A 17,993-nucleotide genomic window follows, 5' to 3' on the forward strand; every position below is an offset into this window, starting at 1 on the left:
CTGCACTGCCCTTCCTCCTATCGACTACATGGACTTGGCCGGCGTCGTTATTGTTTTATATCAAAGTTAGTGATTCTCAAAATTATTTCGGTGAGATTGTGTTGCTTGTTCCCAGCACCTTTCATTTGGTTCATTGTGGAATGTTCATTATCTAGAACCAATCACGTAATGCAATCACTATGCCATTGGCCAGGAGGGGCCGCAGGTGGAACGTAGTTGATAGCAAGCTCAAGCTCAATTTAATGGAAATGTAAAGCTGACCTCACAAACTTCTGGCCATGGCTCCTCCCTTTTCTTCGGCATATTAAACTGGACACGTCGCACACTCGAGGTGCTCTGAACTCCAGAACATTTCCGGTGAGAATTTCTATGAGTTTTTTTTTGTTTCCGTGTTCCAAATTAAATGAACGAGTCAATAGCTTCCGTTTACGCATGCGCCCAAGGTTGCTGCTCTTTTCTTTTGGTAATTCTGGATCGGGTGTTAGATGCTAAGTTGCCAGATGGGTCTGTAAAACACAGACTTTTGACCAATTGTCCTGACATTACCCAGATACAGATTTAGCCCTGATTTTTGCTGAGAGTTCACAGATTTTACAGACTTTCCCCCGCTCACATGCATCGCTAAACCCTAGTTTGGTTACAAATTTGTGATCTTTGCTAGAGTACAGACATACACTGACTTTTCCGAAATTGCCCTGATTTTTATCTAAAACCTACTTACATATGTAAAAGAAATGGATTAAAAAATGAATGTAAAGTAAGCAACAAAAATAATGTGTTTTACGGCTTTATTCCATTCAAGTCATGTTAGGGTAAAAATATCAAATAGAAAAAATCAGTCAACAAAAATTAAAAATTTTCACCTTGGTGTTTGCTAACGGTTCGGCTTTTCGTCCCAAATCTTCACCAAACGTGTTTAAATGTGTCCAACCTTGAATGCTTAACGTCGTCTAACTTCGCTAGCATGATTCCCAGATACTGAAGATTTGTGGGTTCAAATCCGGTGACGTAGCAGTTCATTCAGGTGATCTGATGAAACAAGACAAAAACTGTTTTCACCATTTCTGAACGATCAATGCCTTATGCGATGGTACGAAGTTATGTTGAAAACAAAAACTGTATTTGGCGAAAAGCAAGCATGCAAATTGCCTTTGAAAATGTGGTGAAAGTTATACCGTCAATGAGCATCATGCAACACATTTCAATGTCCATGGCTTCTTAAAACAGAATGTTCAAAGATAATCATACTGCTTATACATAAAAAGTTTTAAGGTTGATGGGGCATAAAATAAGTTGCAATTGTTTTTAATGATAGGTAAATCAGATGAAAACGTTTGAAAATTTATAGTTTTCGATATATTTGTGAAGTCATAACGCATAAAGCACCCATTGTAGTAATTTTCAGTTCTGTTCGAATTGAATTTTACATTTTTTTTTGTCAAAAATGTTTTTAAAGAAAAAGTATAAAAGTGCTGCATACCTTAAGGGGTAAAAAATATTACTAAAATTGTACTAGCTGAATTCATGAAAAATAATGTTTGGATGGATGGAATATTGAAAATAACAAAAGCTTTATGCAAAACAATCATATTCTATCATATGGATGCGAGATTTGAAAGGAGAATCTTTGATTTGTATTTAGATACATTTTAGCCCAGACTGGTAACTGAATTATGAAAATATTTATTTTAAGAAATTTGGTGACTGTTCGCAAACGATTACTACACCAACATTGTTGTTATAGGACAACAGTATAAGGTTTGTAGGTTATATCATAAAGCCTTCTGTCATACCGGGTACAGTTTTTTACAGCATCAGAATATGTTGAAATTTGTAGATCTATTGTTCCATTTTTTTTTTTAATTTTCAATGAGAATCAAAAACTAAAAAAAAAAAATCTTACAATGTAAGAATCTAGGTCATCATAATTTGTTTATCATTAAATGATAACTTTATTACATTATAATAAAAAAAAAGAATGAGTGTTGTAATGAACAAATTCTAACCCTGCTGTTTCATGATGCCCAGTTTGACAGTAATTCTTGTTTATTTTCGCGCTGCTATAAATTAATAGCTTTAGTAATTTTCTTTTCGTCGAAATTCTTCCACAAACCATCACAGATAACGCATTTTGATATCACTTGACGACTTTTTAACGGCCTGTTTATAACAAAAATATAATCTATGAACACCTTCATTTAACTTGTTCGATGTTACCTTCAGAGTAAACAACTTTTCCTCCGAATAAAAAGTTGTGACCTGCATGCGTCTTCAGCAGAAATCGAGATCTACAAAAGAGTCGTCATTTAATACCAAGGTGAAAAAATTGAACCTAAGTAGTTAGTTTGAAATTATACTAATTCTAGATGATATTGAAATTGATTCCGAAGAGAAAAACCGTCAAACGGGGCATCATGGAACAGCGGGGTTAGATGCAACATGTTTATAACACCACAGTGAACCAATTTAATGTATCGCAATAAAGTTATCATTTAATAATTACAAAATGATGATGACATAATTTCCCGCATCTTAAGCTAGTTTTTTAAAGTTTTTTTTTTTTAAATTTTCATTTAAAATTTGAAAAATCGAGCAATAAATGTGCAAATATTAACATTTTTCGATGTCGTAAAATACTTTACCCAGTATGACGGATTGGCTTGATAATATTCCTACCTAAAAACTTTTTACTGGTTTCCTCATGCTATACCAACACTGTTGGTGTAAAAATAATTTTCGAACTATCACTCAATTTTTTTAAATAAATATTTTTATAATTCAGTTGTCAGGTGTCTGGGATAAAATGCAAAAAATGCAAATCAAACTAAAGCCTAGTCCACACTAGGAGACGGTTCATCTCGAGACGGTCTCAGTGTCTCCTATTTTCTTCGGGAGACACTGAGACCGTCTCAGGTTTCCAACATCAACAACAGACAACAAAGTTCGTCTCACAACAAAAATCGCAGTTCATGTTGCCTAGTGTGGACTAGGCTTAACACCTTGTAAATCTCGTTTCCATGTGCTGGAATATGAATGTTCTGCATCACGCGTTTGTAAACATTAAAATTTCATTCATCCAAACAGTTATTTTTTTAAATTTCGGCTTGTAGAATTTTTCGTAGTATTATTTAATCCCTAAATGTATGCAGCATCATTATTTTCATAAAATTAGTTTTTACAGACCAAAAAATTACTGCAATTGGTGTTTTCATGCGTAATGGTCTTTAAAGCAACGTAATTGTATTAAAAACTATAAATTTTCATACGTGTTCATAAGATTTTTCATTGAAAACAAAGTTTGTTGCAAGTTACCCAATTTTCTGAGTAGGGTGAAAATCGCATGTTTTTCAAAAATTAAAAATAACTAGAGAAACCAATAATTTTTCTAACAACGCCAATTTGATGTCCCATCATCCTTTAAACTTTTGATGCATAAGGGGTAGAATTAACTGTGAACATAAGTTTTTAAGAAGCCATTGAAGTTGAAAATTGTTGCATGTTGCCCCAGTTGACGGTAACTAGTTGTTTGAGTTTTATGCAACACACAAAGTATCATTTTCACGTTTCCACCCTGTTTATTAGGAATTTTATTTCAATTAAGAAAATACATTGCCTTGTGAATTGAATTTCCCTCTACCAAAATAATTTGCTTTAAAATAGCCCACAATCAGTGAAACGATATGCTACTCCGGAAAAGATTCTCGCGGCTACAAAATCATCCGTACGATAAAACTTCTGGGAGCGAAAGTGAAAGTGTTATGCGGCAAGCCAAAGCTGGCGTTCGGAACACATGTAAATGAGAAGGATAAAACTATTTAATTTTATTCTTTACACAGCATTATAGCAAAGTATACACAACCAACGTGTTAAAGCAACCGAGTTGAGAGGTGTCTAAGGTGTGTTTTTACAAAACGGTGCGCCGGAGCTGGTGGAGTGGGGCAGATGTGAACCCAAACATGCAGTCAGCAGCCTTCCCCGGGGAGAAAAGGCGGAACTAGCTAGTGCGATTGTATCCACGAGACGACTTTCTGGATCCCGTGTGTAGATATGGCTTTAGCAGTGCAGCAGTGAATGGTTGAATAGGAAATGTGAAAACGAAAGCCGAAGCACTTGAAGAAGATATGCCAGAAAGCCGGGCCAGGAGCAAAAAAGGCGTGAAAATAATGAACAGCAACACATTAAAATCAGTGCTATTAGCACTATTATTTTGTCTTTACGCGGCACCACCGGCGGTTTCCTCAGAAGTTACAGGTGAGATAATGGATATTAAATTATAACAAGTTTGTTTTTCTCACTATGAATCATTAACATATGGTTAATAATGTATGATTAAATAATAGCGACGCAAATTGAACTGATTCAATTTTTAACGAATTTTGTTTTGAATGACAATCCTTCAATGGAAAATTGAAGGATATCAAAACAAAAGCGTGTAGTTTCAAGCAGAACATTTGTTAAGTCGATAAATCCAAATTGAAATATAAGAAAATGGGTTAAGAACAGGGCCGGATTAAGCCTATGAATCGATTTTACATATGCGTTTCCAGAGAATATATAATAGTTGAAACATACAAAGTATCTTAAACTGGGAGAACTTCGATCACTTTTTTCATTCATTTTTGAATATTTTGGAAAGGATTGCTTATTCGTAATATCTAAAAGCTTTAAAACACTTACTGAGGTGAGGAGTATTAAACATGATCGATCATTGATTGCAGTAAATTCAAACGACATGTACCGCAGTAAATGTTTGTTAAAAAACCAGATTTCGAGATTCGGGGTAACTTTGATCACTAAGGTTTCTACGTATCTCAACATCTTCACAATAATTGTTTTGATGTCAATTAGCATGGAAGGCTTAAAACATCGATAACAGTATTTTTTTATTCAGACTCAATTGAATGATTTTGAAAAAAATATACTCAAAAGATGGGCAATGTTGCTGCATACATTTAGGGGCAAAAATATAAACATTTCTCAATATTTGTTGGCCTCAAAAATAAATGAAATTTTACCTTAATGCAATTCCCTAGGTCCTCGCACTGTTCCCATGTTCTTTTTTTCTTCATTTTCTCCATTTTCTAAGGTTTTTAGCGATTTTTTTTTCTATACGGGCTTTTTCGTGAAAAATGACCGATTTTTTTTAATTACTAAAAATTATCATCAAAGGACCATAAAAATAACACTTAAACTAAACTTAAACCAAGAAAAAAGTTTAACTTTCACATTTAACAACCCTTTTGCTCCTAAATGCTTAAATTTGATCAGGAGAGATGTTTGCTTGTGAGCCTTTAAAAAACCAGATATTTTAAGATTTTAAAATTACATTTTAAGTAACATAAAAAATCTCCTAATAAAAACCAAATTTAGCTTATTTGTACCTCAGTTTATAGGCTTTCAAACGTAGTAAGCAGTTTTAAGATATTTTAACTTTATACATACATAGTTAATGATGATTATCTGCAAAAAATTTCATGTTGATCAAAGTTACCCCGCTGGTCAAAGTTCCCCCAGTTTACGGTAACTGGTAATGAGTTAAGAATATTGCCTTCAAATAATCATAATATCTGCGTAGAAGGTAGTGTCTGGTATCTTCAAGCAATAATTGTTAATATATCACGTGGAAACATTGCGGGGGAGTTAATCAACAAATCGAAAATTAAAGCTCTGATAAGAGCTGGTCAATGCAAAATTCAATTCTCCTTTTATTATTTATTTATTAACTTTTTTCTCAAACGAAGATTTTAAAATATTTTTCATTCTATCTTCAATGATGGTTTGTGCTTCATCGAAATCAGAAAAAAAAATTTTCCCCATGGCAATTGACAATTAAGATTTCATAATAAGAATCCGAAATGAAAAGTATAAAACAAAATAATTGAATTCAGGATTGAATTCCATCGAGGAAAAGATATAAGAAAGAGTTCAAGAGTGAAATTCAAAAGCTAAAAGCAGATTTTATTCAGTATAACAATTTAGTATCTCAAGTTAAAACCAATTTCAAATTAGGGTTTGTAATACAAATTAAAAATGAAATTCAAATTCAATCTTATGAATCAAAGTTACAATCAGAGCTAAAGCATGAATTGAAATATTCAGCCTACATTTTTTTTTTCAATGAACATGCATTTTTTTAAAGAAAATTTATTATTGTCATGTAAGTCACACTTGGAGGTTGTGAATTAAACAGTAGGTATTTGATTAAATTGAAATTTCTCGTTGCCACCTCAGATAGCACGAAATATGCATTGTAGAACCCGGCTCATCCGAGCTCCGATTATCCGAGCCACCATTTTTATCCAAAATCCATGTAACAATGTGTTTTATCATTGCGATGTATTGTTAAGCTATTAAAATCTAAACGATCCAGAAACGTCGATTAATAAATTCCATGTGAGAACCAAGTTATGCGCCTGGATGATATGCAATACCAGAGCAAAAGGTTTTTGTCAATGTATTTCGTTTAATCTGAGGTTTCACTTATACGAGGTGATCTCTCCCCCGACTATCTCGGGTAAGCGGGGTTCCACAGTACATTCTTTTGCATACCAGTCGGGCGCAAAGCTCGATAATATGTGTCAAACTGATGGCTGGGATAACGCGGGAGCTCAGAAAACCAGAGCTCGGATAAGCGGGGTTCTACTGTTAAACGTTTTACCTGACTTTTTGGATAAATGATCTCAATGTACCCTTTTTTGTGTCACGGGATATGGTAACTCTATCACATAGAAGTCCATGGCAACACCCGCATATCAACATAGAAATCAACATTTTCTAGCGAACATTCGGAGACATTCTTTGTTTGTATAAATTCAAGGGGCAGTTGGGTTGAGCTAGCATAGGGTTACCATACGTACTCTTTTAAGAGTATATGTACTCTTTTTCGATCGAGAAATCGGCGTACTCTTCATTTTGTAAAATTTTACGAAATGTAGTCTTTTTTGATGAGAACCTTTTAATCAAAATATGAACTTGTTTGTTTAGTATATGAAATGTGTTTATGACATTTTATACAAGAAATACGAAAAAACTGGCAAAAACTTTCAAAACCTTATCTAAATACCCAGTATTCATGAAGGCTTCTTTGAATCGTAATTTACAGTGAGCGCAATAAGCGCCTTTGAGTATGCAAGAAACTCTCGAACAGTTATCAAATACCACAAAAGCAATATACTCAAATGCTTCGTAGCATTCAAATCTAACACTTAAATCTAACGCCTAAAATCTCTGACAAAATCTGGGCATTGGATTTCAAAAAAATTCAATTAAATAACTGAGCAATATCCGGGCAAATCTGACCAAATTCCAGGCTTTTCTCATGAAAGTTCAAAAGAAAAAGTGAAAAATGAACACATGAAAAATTATTTTTATCGAGTCACATCAATTCCAAAAAAAGGTTTTCACGTGTATTTCGATGAAACAAGCTCGAAAAAATCATACATAATGTAAAACATGTACTTTTGGTTTAGATTTTACCAGGCCGGCCCAGCCTTTTTTTTAAGCAGGCAAATTAGCAGTATTTGAATGACTTTCAATTACTCATTTTAAGCGGATTTGTGCCAACGTAAGAACTTAACTACACAATTAACACACGACGTATTACAGGATTGTCCTGTAATACGTCGTGTGTTAATTGTGACTTAAAATTACTCTGTATTTTTGTTTAATTTTATAAAGTTTTCCTTACTATTTTGGTTTTTTTACGTGGTTGACCCAATTTGTTCTCTAAAATGTACAGTAGACCACTTTGTATAGACATTTTAAATTTATAAATTTTCGTGCCTCCTATGACTTTTTTGGTTGTTTTGGAAAATTTTGAAGGTGATTCATTGAGTCCTGAATTATTCCTTTATTCTTACAGTACATTTCATGTAAAGAAACTACAAACTTAACATGTATTCTAGAAAAGATATTAGATGTTATAGAGCAAAAATGTTTTTAAAAATTTAAAAACTCCTTTACATAGCCAATGAATTTGTTGATTCATATAACGTTTGCGAAAATATATCATCAAATTATTGAAAGCCCTAGAAAGAAAAGACTGCCATTTTGAACATATTTCAATGGATACAGATTTTTTATTTTGAAACCAATTATATTGAAGACAAACTCGTTTGAAGCTTTTTTGAATTTTCTGTATGAATTTATATGCACCGATTTCTTCTCCCATGCAAATTTCCATACAAATTTGAAACGCGTTGCGCTAATTCAAGAATCAACTAAATCATTCCAAATTATACCGACACTGTTGTTTGGTGACTCAAAAGGCTTCGAAAAAACATGTGGGAGCAAAAAGTCAATTTTTGCAGCGGTCTAATGTACAGGTTCTGTTTTACGTAATAAAAAAATAAATCATTTGGAGCATCGCTGAGTTTAGAAACTCTACAGGTATCCGATGAACTCCAAAACTTCTTGTTTCCTTTGTCGCTTTTCAAAGTTTAAAGCGCTTTATTTTTCCTTATATTTTATTCGGACTTCCTATATGTACCTACTGTTTTTGCGAAGAAGTTGGGACACCTTCCAACACGGTAGTGAATCTGAAAAAAAAAATGCAAAACGTTACAAGCTGTTACGTTTTTGGCCTTTCTATGAATTAATTGTTTGAAACAGGCAAACTTATACAAATGTGGTTCCCGAAAAAACCCAATTATGATTTTATTAAAATGTTTGAAAAAAATCATCAGTTCATTGTAAAAAAAAGGATAATACTCAAAGACGGTAATTCAACGGCCTATTAATTATCCTTACTCCGATGCAACAGGCGATTTTCATAACAGGTTAATCATAAACTTCCGACTGACGCCGAATGAATGAGTGAATGAATCGAATGACTGAATGAGTGGACAACGGGTTGGTGACCACGACTACCAACCGTTTGTCCCGGCCGGCGGACAAAGTTGCTGGCTGAGCCAACCTGCCAACGACGGACGGCTGGGAACACGATGATAGCTTATAGAATTGCGTAGGAGTTTTGTCCGGCGAACCAACTACCCAATTTGGATAAACCACCCCTCATCCCGGCCAACATGGCCAATAATGGCAGCTCGGCCATCACGAAAGCCAGGAACATGGAAAGCTCATATAACAAAAGAACGCAGTGTGAATGGGCTTGTGGTCATTTTTGCCGCATATAAATTAACGTCGCGATGTTGTGGGTTTGATAGTTGAGCTCTTTCCAAATGGCGGCTAGCTAGCGAAACAGAAAAGGATCGACTTAAGTTGATTTATAAAGCCATGCTCTTCGCTATACAGCTTAGAGTAGAGCCCCTCTGAAGAAAAACATACAGATTCTTCAGAACTTAAAAAAAACCTTTCATTTGCATCGGTATGTTTAGGATGTACCGTAAACCGAAGTAACATTGATCAACATGAAATTTTCCCACGTAATTATCAATAACTAATTCAAAAGTCAAAATATCTCAAAACTTTATTTTTATGTTTTAAAACCTATATGATGAGTTTCAAATGAGGAAAAACTTGGTTTGATTTAGGAAATTTCAAATGTCAGTAAAAATGTAATTCCAAAATCTTGAAATATCTATTTTTCGAAGGCTCGCAAACAAACACTCTTCCTGATGAAATCAAAGCCTTAAGAAGCAAACAGGTTAATTAAGGTGAAAGTTCAATTTTTTTCCTGAATAAATGTTTGGTGTAGTTTTGTTGTAGTTTGAGTTAATTTTTTTATATTTAAAATAGGGACATTTTCCAAGAGTAAACTAGTCTAGAACAAAAGGCTAGAAACTCTATGAAATGGTAAAGTTTGAAGGAATATTTAAATGCGGAATAGTTCGAGGGCCTATGGAATTGAATGAAGACAAAATTTTATTTGTTTATGCAGTTAAAATTTTATAAGTAATGTTAAAAAGTTTAGCACCTTAATTTATGCAGCATCATTGTCCATCTTTCAATTTTAATTGTTGTTCGACCTAAACACATTAAGGAACGCGATGTTGTTTTTTTTTGGACCACGAATGTTGTTCGGAAAATCATAGGGTAGGGAAACAAGTCTTTGTAGTGATGGGGTTTAGAGTTGGTAAAATCCTCTGCTTCAACTAACGCAGTAGCCAGAATTTCATCCGTTAACTTCCCACCATCTGTAAACGCATTCAACGCTTCCTTCACAGAACGGACCATGCGTTCCCATACTCCGCCCATATGTGGAGCTGCCGGTGGATTGAAGGTCCATTTAGTTTTGAAGCTGGTGAAGGTGTTAGCATAGTCTCCATTTATCTTCCGAATTTCCGCTGCTAGCTCCCTACTCGCTCCTACAAAATTTGTTCCGTTGTCGGAGAATATTTCTATTGGACTTCTTCCCCTCTTAACAAATCTTCGTATAGCCATTTTACATGATTCAGTATTCAAACTGTGAGCTATTTCCAAGTGCACAGCTCGAGTTGTCATACATGTAAATAATGCCACCCATCGTTTTTCACGCCGTCTTCCAACTGAGACATCGAGTGGGCCGAAATAGTCTAGTCCCACGTAAGAAAACGGCTCGACTCCCAAAGCCATTCTTCGTTTCGGTAAAGGTGCCATTTTTGGGATAATCGGTTTCGCTTTATGCACTTTGCACCACTGGCAATCCACTGAGGGTTATAAAACCCTTTCTTCAACTGCCCTTAATTTTCCTATGCAAAAACGCTGGCGAAGTTCATTGACAACGGTTTCTCTGCTACTGTGGTTGGTCCTTTGATGGTAATTTTCAACTAATTTCCTTGTTATGGCGTGCTTCTTAGGAAGAATAATTGGAAACTTAGCATCGAAGCTTGCGAACTCTGCCATTTCTGTTCTACCTTCTACCCGGAGAATCCCGAACTCATCGAGAAAGGGAGATTTGTCGTGAAGTTTACTGGAACGTTCCAATCGCCTTTGTTGTTCTTTCGGTAATGTCTGATTCTTGGACAGAAGAGCTATTTCGTCTGCGTATTCCTCTTGCTGTGCTATTCTCCATAAACAATTTTCCGCCAAGAGATGTTCTTCTTGCCGTAGCGGTACAACAATTGCTGGAATCTGCGGAGCTTTGTCCGCCATATTTGTAGGAAGTGCCTCTATCGGTTGTTTTTTCACGCGAAGCTTGCAATTTGCCATGTAACGGTAGAGCGACGCTACCATGCGTACTAAAACAGTCCACTTTGAAATATGCTCCACACGAGATTCCAAACTATTTAATACGGATATAGAGCTGAATAACACATGAGCGCGAACTTCATCATCTACTTCTATGACGTTTTGATTTTGTTCTGGCCACTTGTCTTCGGACTGCTGCAAGAAATCCGGACCCTGGAACAACCGACTACCTGACTTAATTTCTGTTCCTTTTCCCCATTTCGTGAGATCATCTGCTACGTTACTCTTTGACGGCACCCAGCGCCAATCATCTGGGTTAGTTAAACTTAAGATCTGACCAACGCGATAAGCTACAAATTCTTTGAATTTCTTCCTTTCAGATCTTACCCACGAATAAACAGCTTTCGAATCGGTCCACATTATGGTTTAGTGATGGGAAAGGAATGACTCTCACGTATGCTTTTTGTCAGACGTGCTCCCAGAGTCGCCGCCTGTAATTCCTTCCTCGGTATCGACATGTGCTGTAAAGGTGCTACTTTGGCTTTAGCTTCGATGAAGGCACAATGAATCAGATCATCGGTCACAAATCTGAAATATGCAACAGTACCATATACGTCTTCTCCTGCATGATGTTCTCGAGCATTCAAATTTTTAACATACTGCGATGTACATGGAGAACAACTAGCTCCAAATACTACCACGTCCATTACAAAAACTTGCGGCTCTCGTTCGGGATCGATACGAAACAAAAAACGCTGGGCCTGTCTGTCCTCCGTTCTCACACGTACTTGGTGGAACATCTCCTTAATGTCAGCCTTGAAAGCAATTCGTCTCTCCCGAAACCCGTTTATAACCGTCGATAGACACGAAATCATATCGGGTCCTTTAAGAAGGTAGTCGTTGAGCGAAACTCCCTTAGTTTTAGCAGCCGCATCCCACACCAGACGAATCTTCCCTTGCTTCCTTGGATTTAAACAAAATTTAACGGCAGATACCAGGTCTTCTCCGGCGGCGTGTTTTTCAATTCTCGATCTGTGATAGGGTGGGCGTAACCTTTCTCAATGTACTCATACAATTGCTTCAGAATAGCATCGCGAACTCCCGGGTGCTTGTTCATTCGACGATCCAAACTATTCGCTCGTTTCAAAGCCATCTGGTAACTTTCCGGAAACGCAACGTTGTCTATTTTCCAAAGTAGCCCTGATTCGAACCGATCTCCTACACGTTTCGTTGTACGCTCCAAAATTTCACGCGCTCGCCTGTCATCGTTCGATTCCAGCTGTACTGGAGAAATCCCAACAGCTTCGATACTGAAATATTCCTTCAAGGCCTCATTCATATCTCGATCGGATCTTTCGCACTCTGTACAGGAATGGTGGTGTCCCAAAAAAATGAACATTTGCGATGACATCTGCTCGTGGGCCATACAAACTCCATCCAAGGCGACATTGGATGGCTACCGGTTCGCCCAGTTCTCCTACTCGGCATTGAAGCGGAGCAACAACGAAGAAATCTAAACTAAAAAAACATCGAAATTCAACATTCTATATCTCAGAATTCACTGGACCAAAAGTTACAAATTTAGTATCTTTGAGCCACCGAAAGTGTTCAATTTTGTAGAGTCTTACGATTAATTTTATATCATTTGATTTTGTTGCTGATTGATAAACTAGCATATGTAAATATTATGAAGGTGTTTTAAATCCTTTATGATCAAGAAAACTTGTTAAAACCGTCAAAATAGAAACTGATTAATGTCACCTCAAAGCATCAAATTCTAAACAGAGACGAAATCGATTTTTAAATCAAATTTAAGGTAGTCTAATAAATATCTGCAACCATACGTTCGTAGGAGTCCAGAACTGGTTTCAGAAATAATCTAAACATGTTGGAAAACGTGATCAATTTTACCCAGGATTACGTTACTGTTTTCGAGAGAATTCAGAGCAAGAAATATCATGGTACATGTTCATTTAACTTATTATATAGTATTTATATGCTTTTTTTTTGCCTATTATAAATATTTTTCGTATCAGAACTTCATTTTAAATAATTTTTAAAAGAAGTTGAAATGGTGACGTGGTAGTATGAACAACAATGATTTTGTAAAAATTACACAGGTCTTTAAAATTCAAATTTTTATTGGTGCATGTAGGTCAACAAATTATTTTGATTCATTTGACGACTTTATACAAGAATGTGAGTAATTTTGATTTTTGAGTAACATGTTTCGGAAGTTATTTTTGTATATATTGCCCGTTTGGTAAAATATTGTAATTTCGACGAATTTTTGACAAATGTAATTTGCTTCTTTACAAGCATAAAAAAACGTTCTGCAGTCTTGATAAAAGTTGCTTGATAAATCAAAATCTCCAAGACCGAAACCTTACACGGAAAATAATAAAAAAGGTAAAATTTACCGAGATAGCAAGGTAAACGCTCGTGGAAGCCGAAAAGGTAACTTCTACCTTGTCGAGGTGAAACTCACTTACAGTGAGGTAAAGTTTACCTGAATCGAGCAGACAAAAAAGTACAATTCACCGAGAAAAAAGGTGAATCCAGAAAAAGTAAATCTTACCTCGTAGTGAGGTGAAATTCATCTGAATTGAGCTGAATAAAAAGTATAATTCACCTAGAAAAAAAGGTAAAACTTACTGCGTAGCGAGGTGAAGTTGACCTGGATTGAGCTAAACAGAACAGCCCATTTTATGTCGAAAAAAGTAACTATTTGCCAAACCCGTTTATTGAGGTTAAGCGGTTTTGTCAATCAAGTTTTGCTTCGTGCCCAATATGTGAAAATCGGAATAGAATGGTAAGTTTTTTCTTAGATATCTTTTAGTTGTGCTAATTCTTGTCATAATACTTTGCTTTTGTTTCAGATTGGCCCTCAGAGCTTCGAGGTGTATTCCACGTCATCCTCCAGATATCATTCCGGAAAAGCCGAAAGGACTTGCCTCAACAATTAAGTCTATTTACCTCAAATAAATATCAATTTTTAATTAATTTTGTTTTTGTTTTATTTTTATTGTAGAAACCAACCAAACAAATAAGCATTTACCTTTTGAATCAGTGAATGGGAAAACGGTATTATATACTATTTTTTTAGGTGAATGCGAAGAAGGTAAAATTTACCTTTTTCTAGGTGAATTGAATAAAGCTAAAATTTACCTTTCTGCTGGATGAATGAAAAAATGGTAAAATTTACCGAGAAAGCTCGAAAATTTAACCTTTTTTTTTATTTTCCGTGTAGAAATGACCTTCAGTGATGTCAGAAATAATTATGAATTTTGTCTTAATTTTCTTTGAATACTAAATTTTTAGTTTTTAGAAAATCTTTGAATAATCTGAATCCAAATTCGAAAATTGGTATATTCTTTACAACGTAGATGTATATAAATGAAACTCTAAAAATCTGAAAAAAACCAAGTACCTATAGTTTGAAATATGAAAAAAAAACGTTTGGCATTATTATCTCAAAATAGTTACTTTCGCACTATTTGGCACTGAGGGCCTCATATGGGTTTATGAAGTTTGGATATTCCAATAAATGAAATTGTGTTTACCTTGACACAAATTTCCATCTCGAAATGAAATGGATAAAGTCCCACACTCAAAGTAAGATATGTTACCAATAACTTTTTCAAGTAAATTAATTCAGTAGATGAAACTAACCGAAGGTTGTTACTAATCATTTTCACTGTTTACAAATTTATCTGGGAGTATGTCAACACTCGTGGATTTTTTTAGCCCACATCGAACATCTACTAATCAAATCCGAGCGCAAACCTTCAGCAAACAAGTTTATATCTGGAATGTATTGTCTGATTTGAACAACATGCAAAAATAACATGCAAATTTCGCAACCAATTCCAAGAGGAGTGGCACATGTTAATGAAACATGATACAATTGAATTTCCGGTCTGTATGCCGTCGTCCACTCACGGTTGCCAAACCACAATTCATTATGGACTATTTCCAATGTCTGACAAATGGTAAATACCCAGTGCTGGAAACTGTTCCCGAACCCTTGCGTTCGTTCGTTGCATCGCTTGTACCAAATTAGATTTAATGCTGGAGCAGCCGGGTGACATCTCTCGCTCGGACTGGCTAGATTCTAAGCTAGAGGGGGGCCTCAGGATGATTGTGTATCGAAACGACATAACGAGTGAAATGTGTGTTCTAGCGATGATTCTTCCAGTAGTGCTCCTGTTTGGGTTTCTTTTCAGGCAGTTCGGTGATCTAGCTTTTACCGGAACAACTCAATCAGTCAGGTACTATGGGTTCAATGCAGTTATTTGAATGGAAGGTTAATTTAATTTGATGATTTCAGTGATAGATGAAATCTAGAATTGTTACCATTAAAGTCTCAGAAATACTAACTAATTCTAATATCGCAATTTTTCACCAATATATTTTTTTACTATGTTTCTAATGTAGGTCTCATTACCTGCAAAAAATATTTTTGAAACTGCATATTTTTTTCCAATACAATTATGCAAGTTTCTATCAAACCTTGTTCATTAAGTACAGGGGGACGTGATCCGTGATTATTAAGACTTTTTTTTTCTATTTCAAGTTCAAATCTGTAAAAATAACAGAGTTTTTAATCGAAACTCTCATTTTGCAAAAAAAAAATATTTTGATTTTGGCAATTAGCATACACATCTCCTTTGATATTCCACACATAAACAAAAATTCAGTTATAAAAATAATAAAGGCAAGTTGCTTCAAATCTCTAGATTTTTTCTAATTATATCATTCAAAAATATCCTTGCGTTACCGAAATAATTAATAAGTATTGTTTTAACCCTCCACTGCATACGAGCCAATATTTGTATGCCCTCAAATTTTTTTTCCACATATTTTTGCATAATTTAGTACCTACAGTAAAAGAATTCAAACAATTAAAATGCTTCGAAAATTCAACTGGCAATTAGAAAACCTAAAAACCTTTTTGGCATAATTTGCTTGGTTAAGGAGTGTATGACTTTTGAATGCATGGATGGAAATTGATGAAATTTTCAGCGAAGCTACCCGGCAATATAATGTTTACATATGCAAATTTTTGTGATGTTCTACATAGTGGTTTTTGAGATAGTGTCCAAATAAAAATATTTTTGACTTTAATTTTTGGGCAACACGTGCGCCATCTTTTATGCATACTTTGAACCATCGTTTTACAAATCGAGGCTATTTTTGATTACGTTTCCTGTTTCCTAAAGCTTAACCTTAAAAATAACTAAAAATTTTGAATTTGGTCAACAAATTTTGCAGATAGCCCTCTTTTGGCACAAAAACAACATATTTGACTTTTTATCATTCCACCACCGTTTTTGGGTAAGAGATCCAACTTAAACAGAGTATAAACTTTGTGGGACTTATTGAAGAGCTTTTCAGAGAAAACGGTCGCATTTGAAGATAGTATTCTTTGTATTTTTTTTAAGTTATTCATCGTGTCATTCGTTATGAAAAACTAAGTAACTTGCAGTTATCACACATAGTTAGCCTCCTCAAGTACTAGACCTTAATTTTTTGAATTTTTCCTCCTTGTTTATCTCCGGGAAATACAGGCGAAACTTGTCAACGAAAAGTTTCTGGTTGAAAACCGGGCAGGTGACCACTGAAGAATTCGTTTTGGTGTCTATTACAAACATTTTCAAACTATCTCCCCACAAGCAGTCCAAACATTCTGCGCACGATTTGATCACAGTATTTTGTATATTTTACCGGTGGGCAGTTTTTCTTCCTTGTAGAAATGAAGTCAGGCCTATTTATACGTCAACTAGATGTACCAGGTAGAAAAATTTCACTATTTTATCACTTTCTATATTCATATTTTTGGATTGAGCTTGAAAAAACCTCTTACTTTGCTTTCACTTTATGGAATCATTAGTCTTCACTTTTATTAAAATTAAAGCTCACTGTTGGACCCTCTAGGACTTCTTAAACGATTTTCCATGTGAACTTTAGTTGAATAGTTGATTCCCAGCTGTTTTTGAGTCTACTACTGGGACTTTTCTGGATTTTTCTCGATCCTGCCCAATACATTTTGTCAACGAATTTCAGTATTAGACGCTACTTCAAAAACGACTTGACAGATTGTCACCAAATTTTATACACTTAGGACGGTCCCAACGGTGTGTGCAAAACACGGGTTTCCACCACGCTAAAACAGTCCGTCCGGCACCGGTGGCGTAAATTGCTGTTTTAACACAGTTATCGATTTCAAAATTCCCAACAGTTATACGCCTTTGTTCCAAATTCGTGCAAATTTGGAACAGGATTTCAAAATATACGACAGACCCGATTAACCGATTTAGACGTTTTGGGTTCACGGTGAGGAAATTTTAGCTAATGATGATTATTTTCACACATGTTTGGGTAGCATTGGGTGTAATAATTGTTTCTTTTTGAGAAATTATTTGAATGTTTTTTTCCAGCCAAAACCGGTCAATACGTAACATAAACTGAGAAAACATGTTAACAAAAACCGTACCTAGTATAAAAAATGTATGTCACACTATTCTTGGCTTCATATTTTAATAAATAGCTTTCGGCCTCAACGAATTAGTGAGCCCAGTCGGCGTTTCTCGAGTTCAAGCGATTTATGAATAAGAAAAGGAAAATAACAGAAGCATCCAAATGAAATTAACGCAAAACAACAATAAACGTTAAATTAAAAAAAAATGGAATATCAGTGTACTTACCGATTGTTAACAATATTTATAATCTACACGAACAATATATCATATTTCACGGTTTTTGCCTTTCTAACAGAAAGGTTTGGTTATCGGTCGATTTGAGAGATCATTAATTATGGGTCTTAGACATACCTTTATAGGTACCTATCGACTCAGCTCGACGAGTTCTGTTGATGTCCGTGGATTTGTATGTGCCATTTTAAAAATGTTAAGAACGTTTTTGCG

The 17,993-nt window shown here is 35.1% G+C and overlaps 1 protein-coding gene across 7 annotated transcripts in view; it reads left to right on the forward strand.

Annotated features, from left to right (window-relative positions):
• Positions 1 to 17,993, forward strand: part of LOC129744951 (neurotrimin-like) — a 148,062-nt gene that overhangs the window by 35,259 nt on the left and 94,810 nt on the right. For all 7 annotated transcript variants that reach the window (XM_055737739.1, XM_055737746.1, XM_055737742.1 and 4 more), the window contains exon 2: positions 3,837 to 4,251. In XM_055737739.1, the coding sequence (XP_055593714.1) occupies positions 4,122 to 4,251 (130 nt within the window). In that variant the 5' untranslated portion in view covers positions 3,837 to 4,121. The remainder of the gene's footprint in view (positions 1 to 3,836; positions 4,252 to 17,993) is intronic.

This window comes from Uranotaenia lowii, chromosome 2 (assembly GCF_029784155.1).
Source record: "Uranotaenia lowii strain MFRU-FL chromosome 2, ASM2978415v1, whole genome shotgun sequence".
NCBI classification, from domain to species: domain Eukaryota; kingdom Metazoa; phylum Arthropoda; class Insecta; order Diptera; family Culicidae; genus Uranotaenia; species Uranotaenia lowii.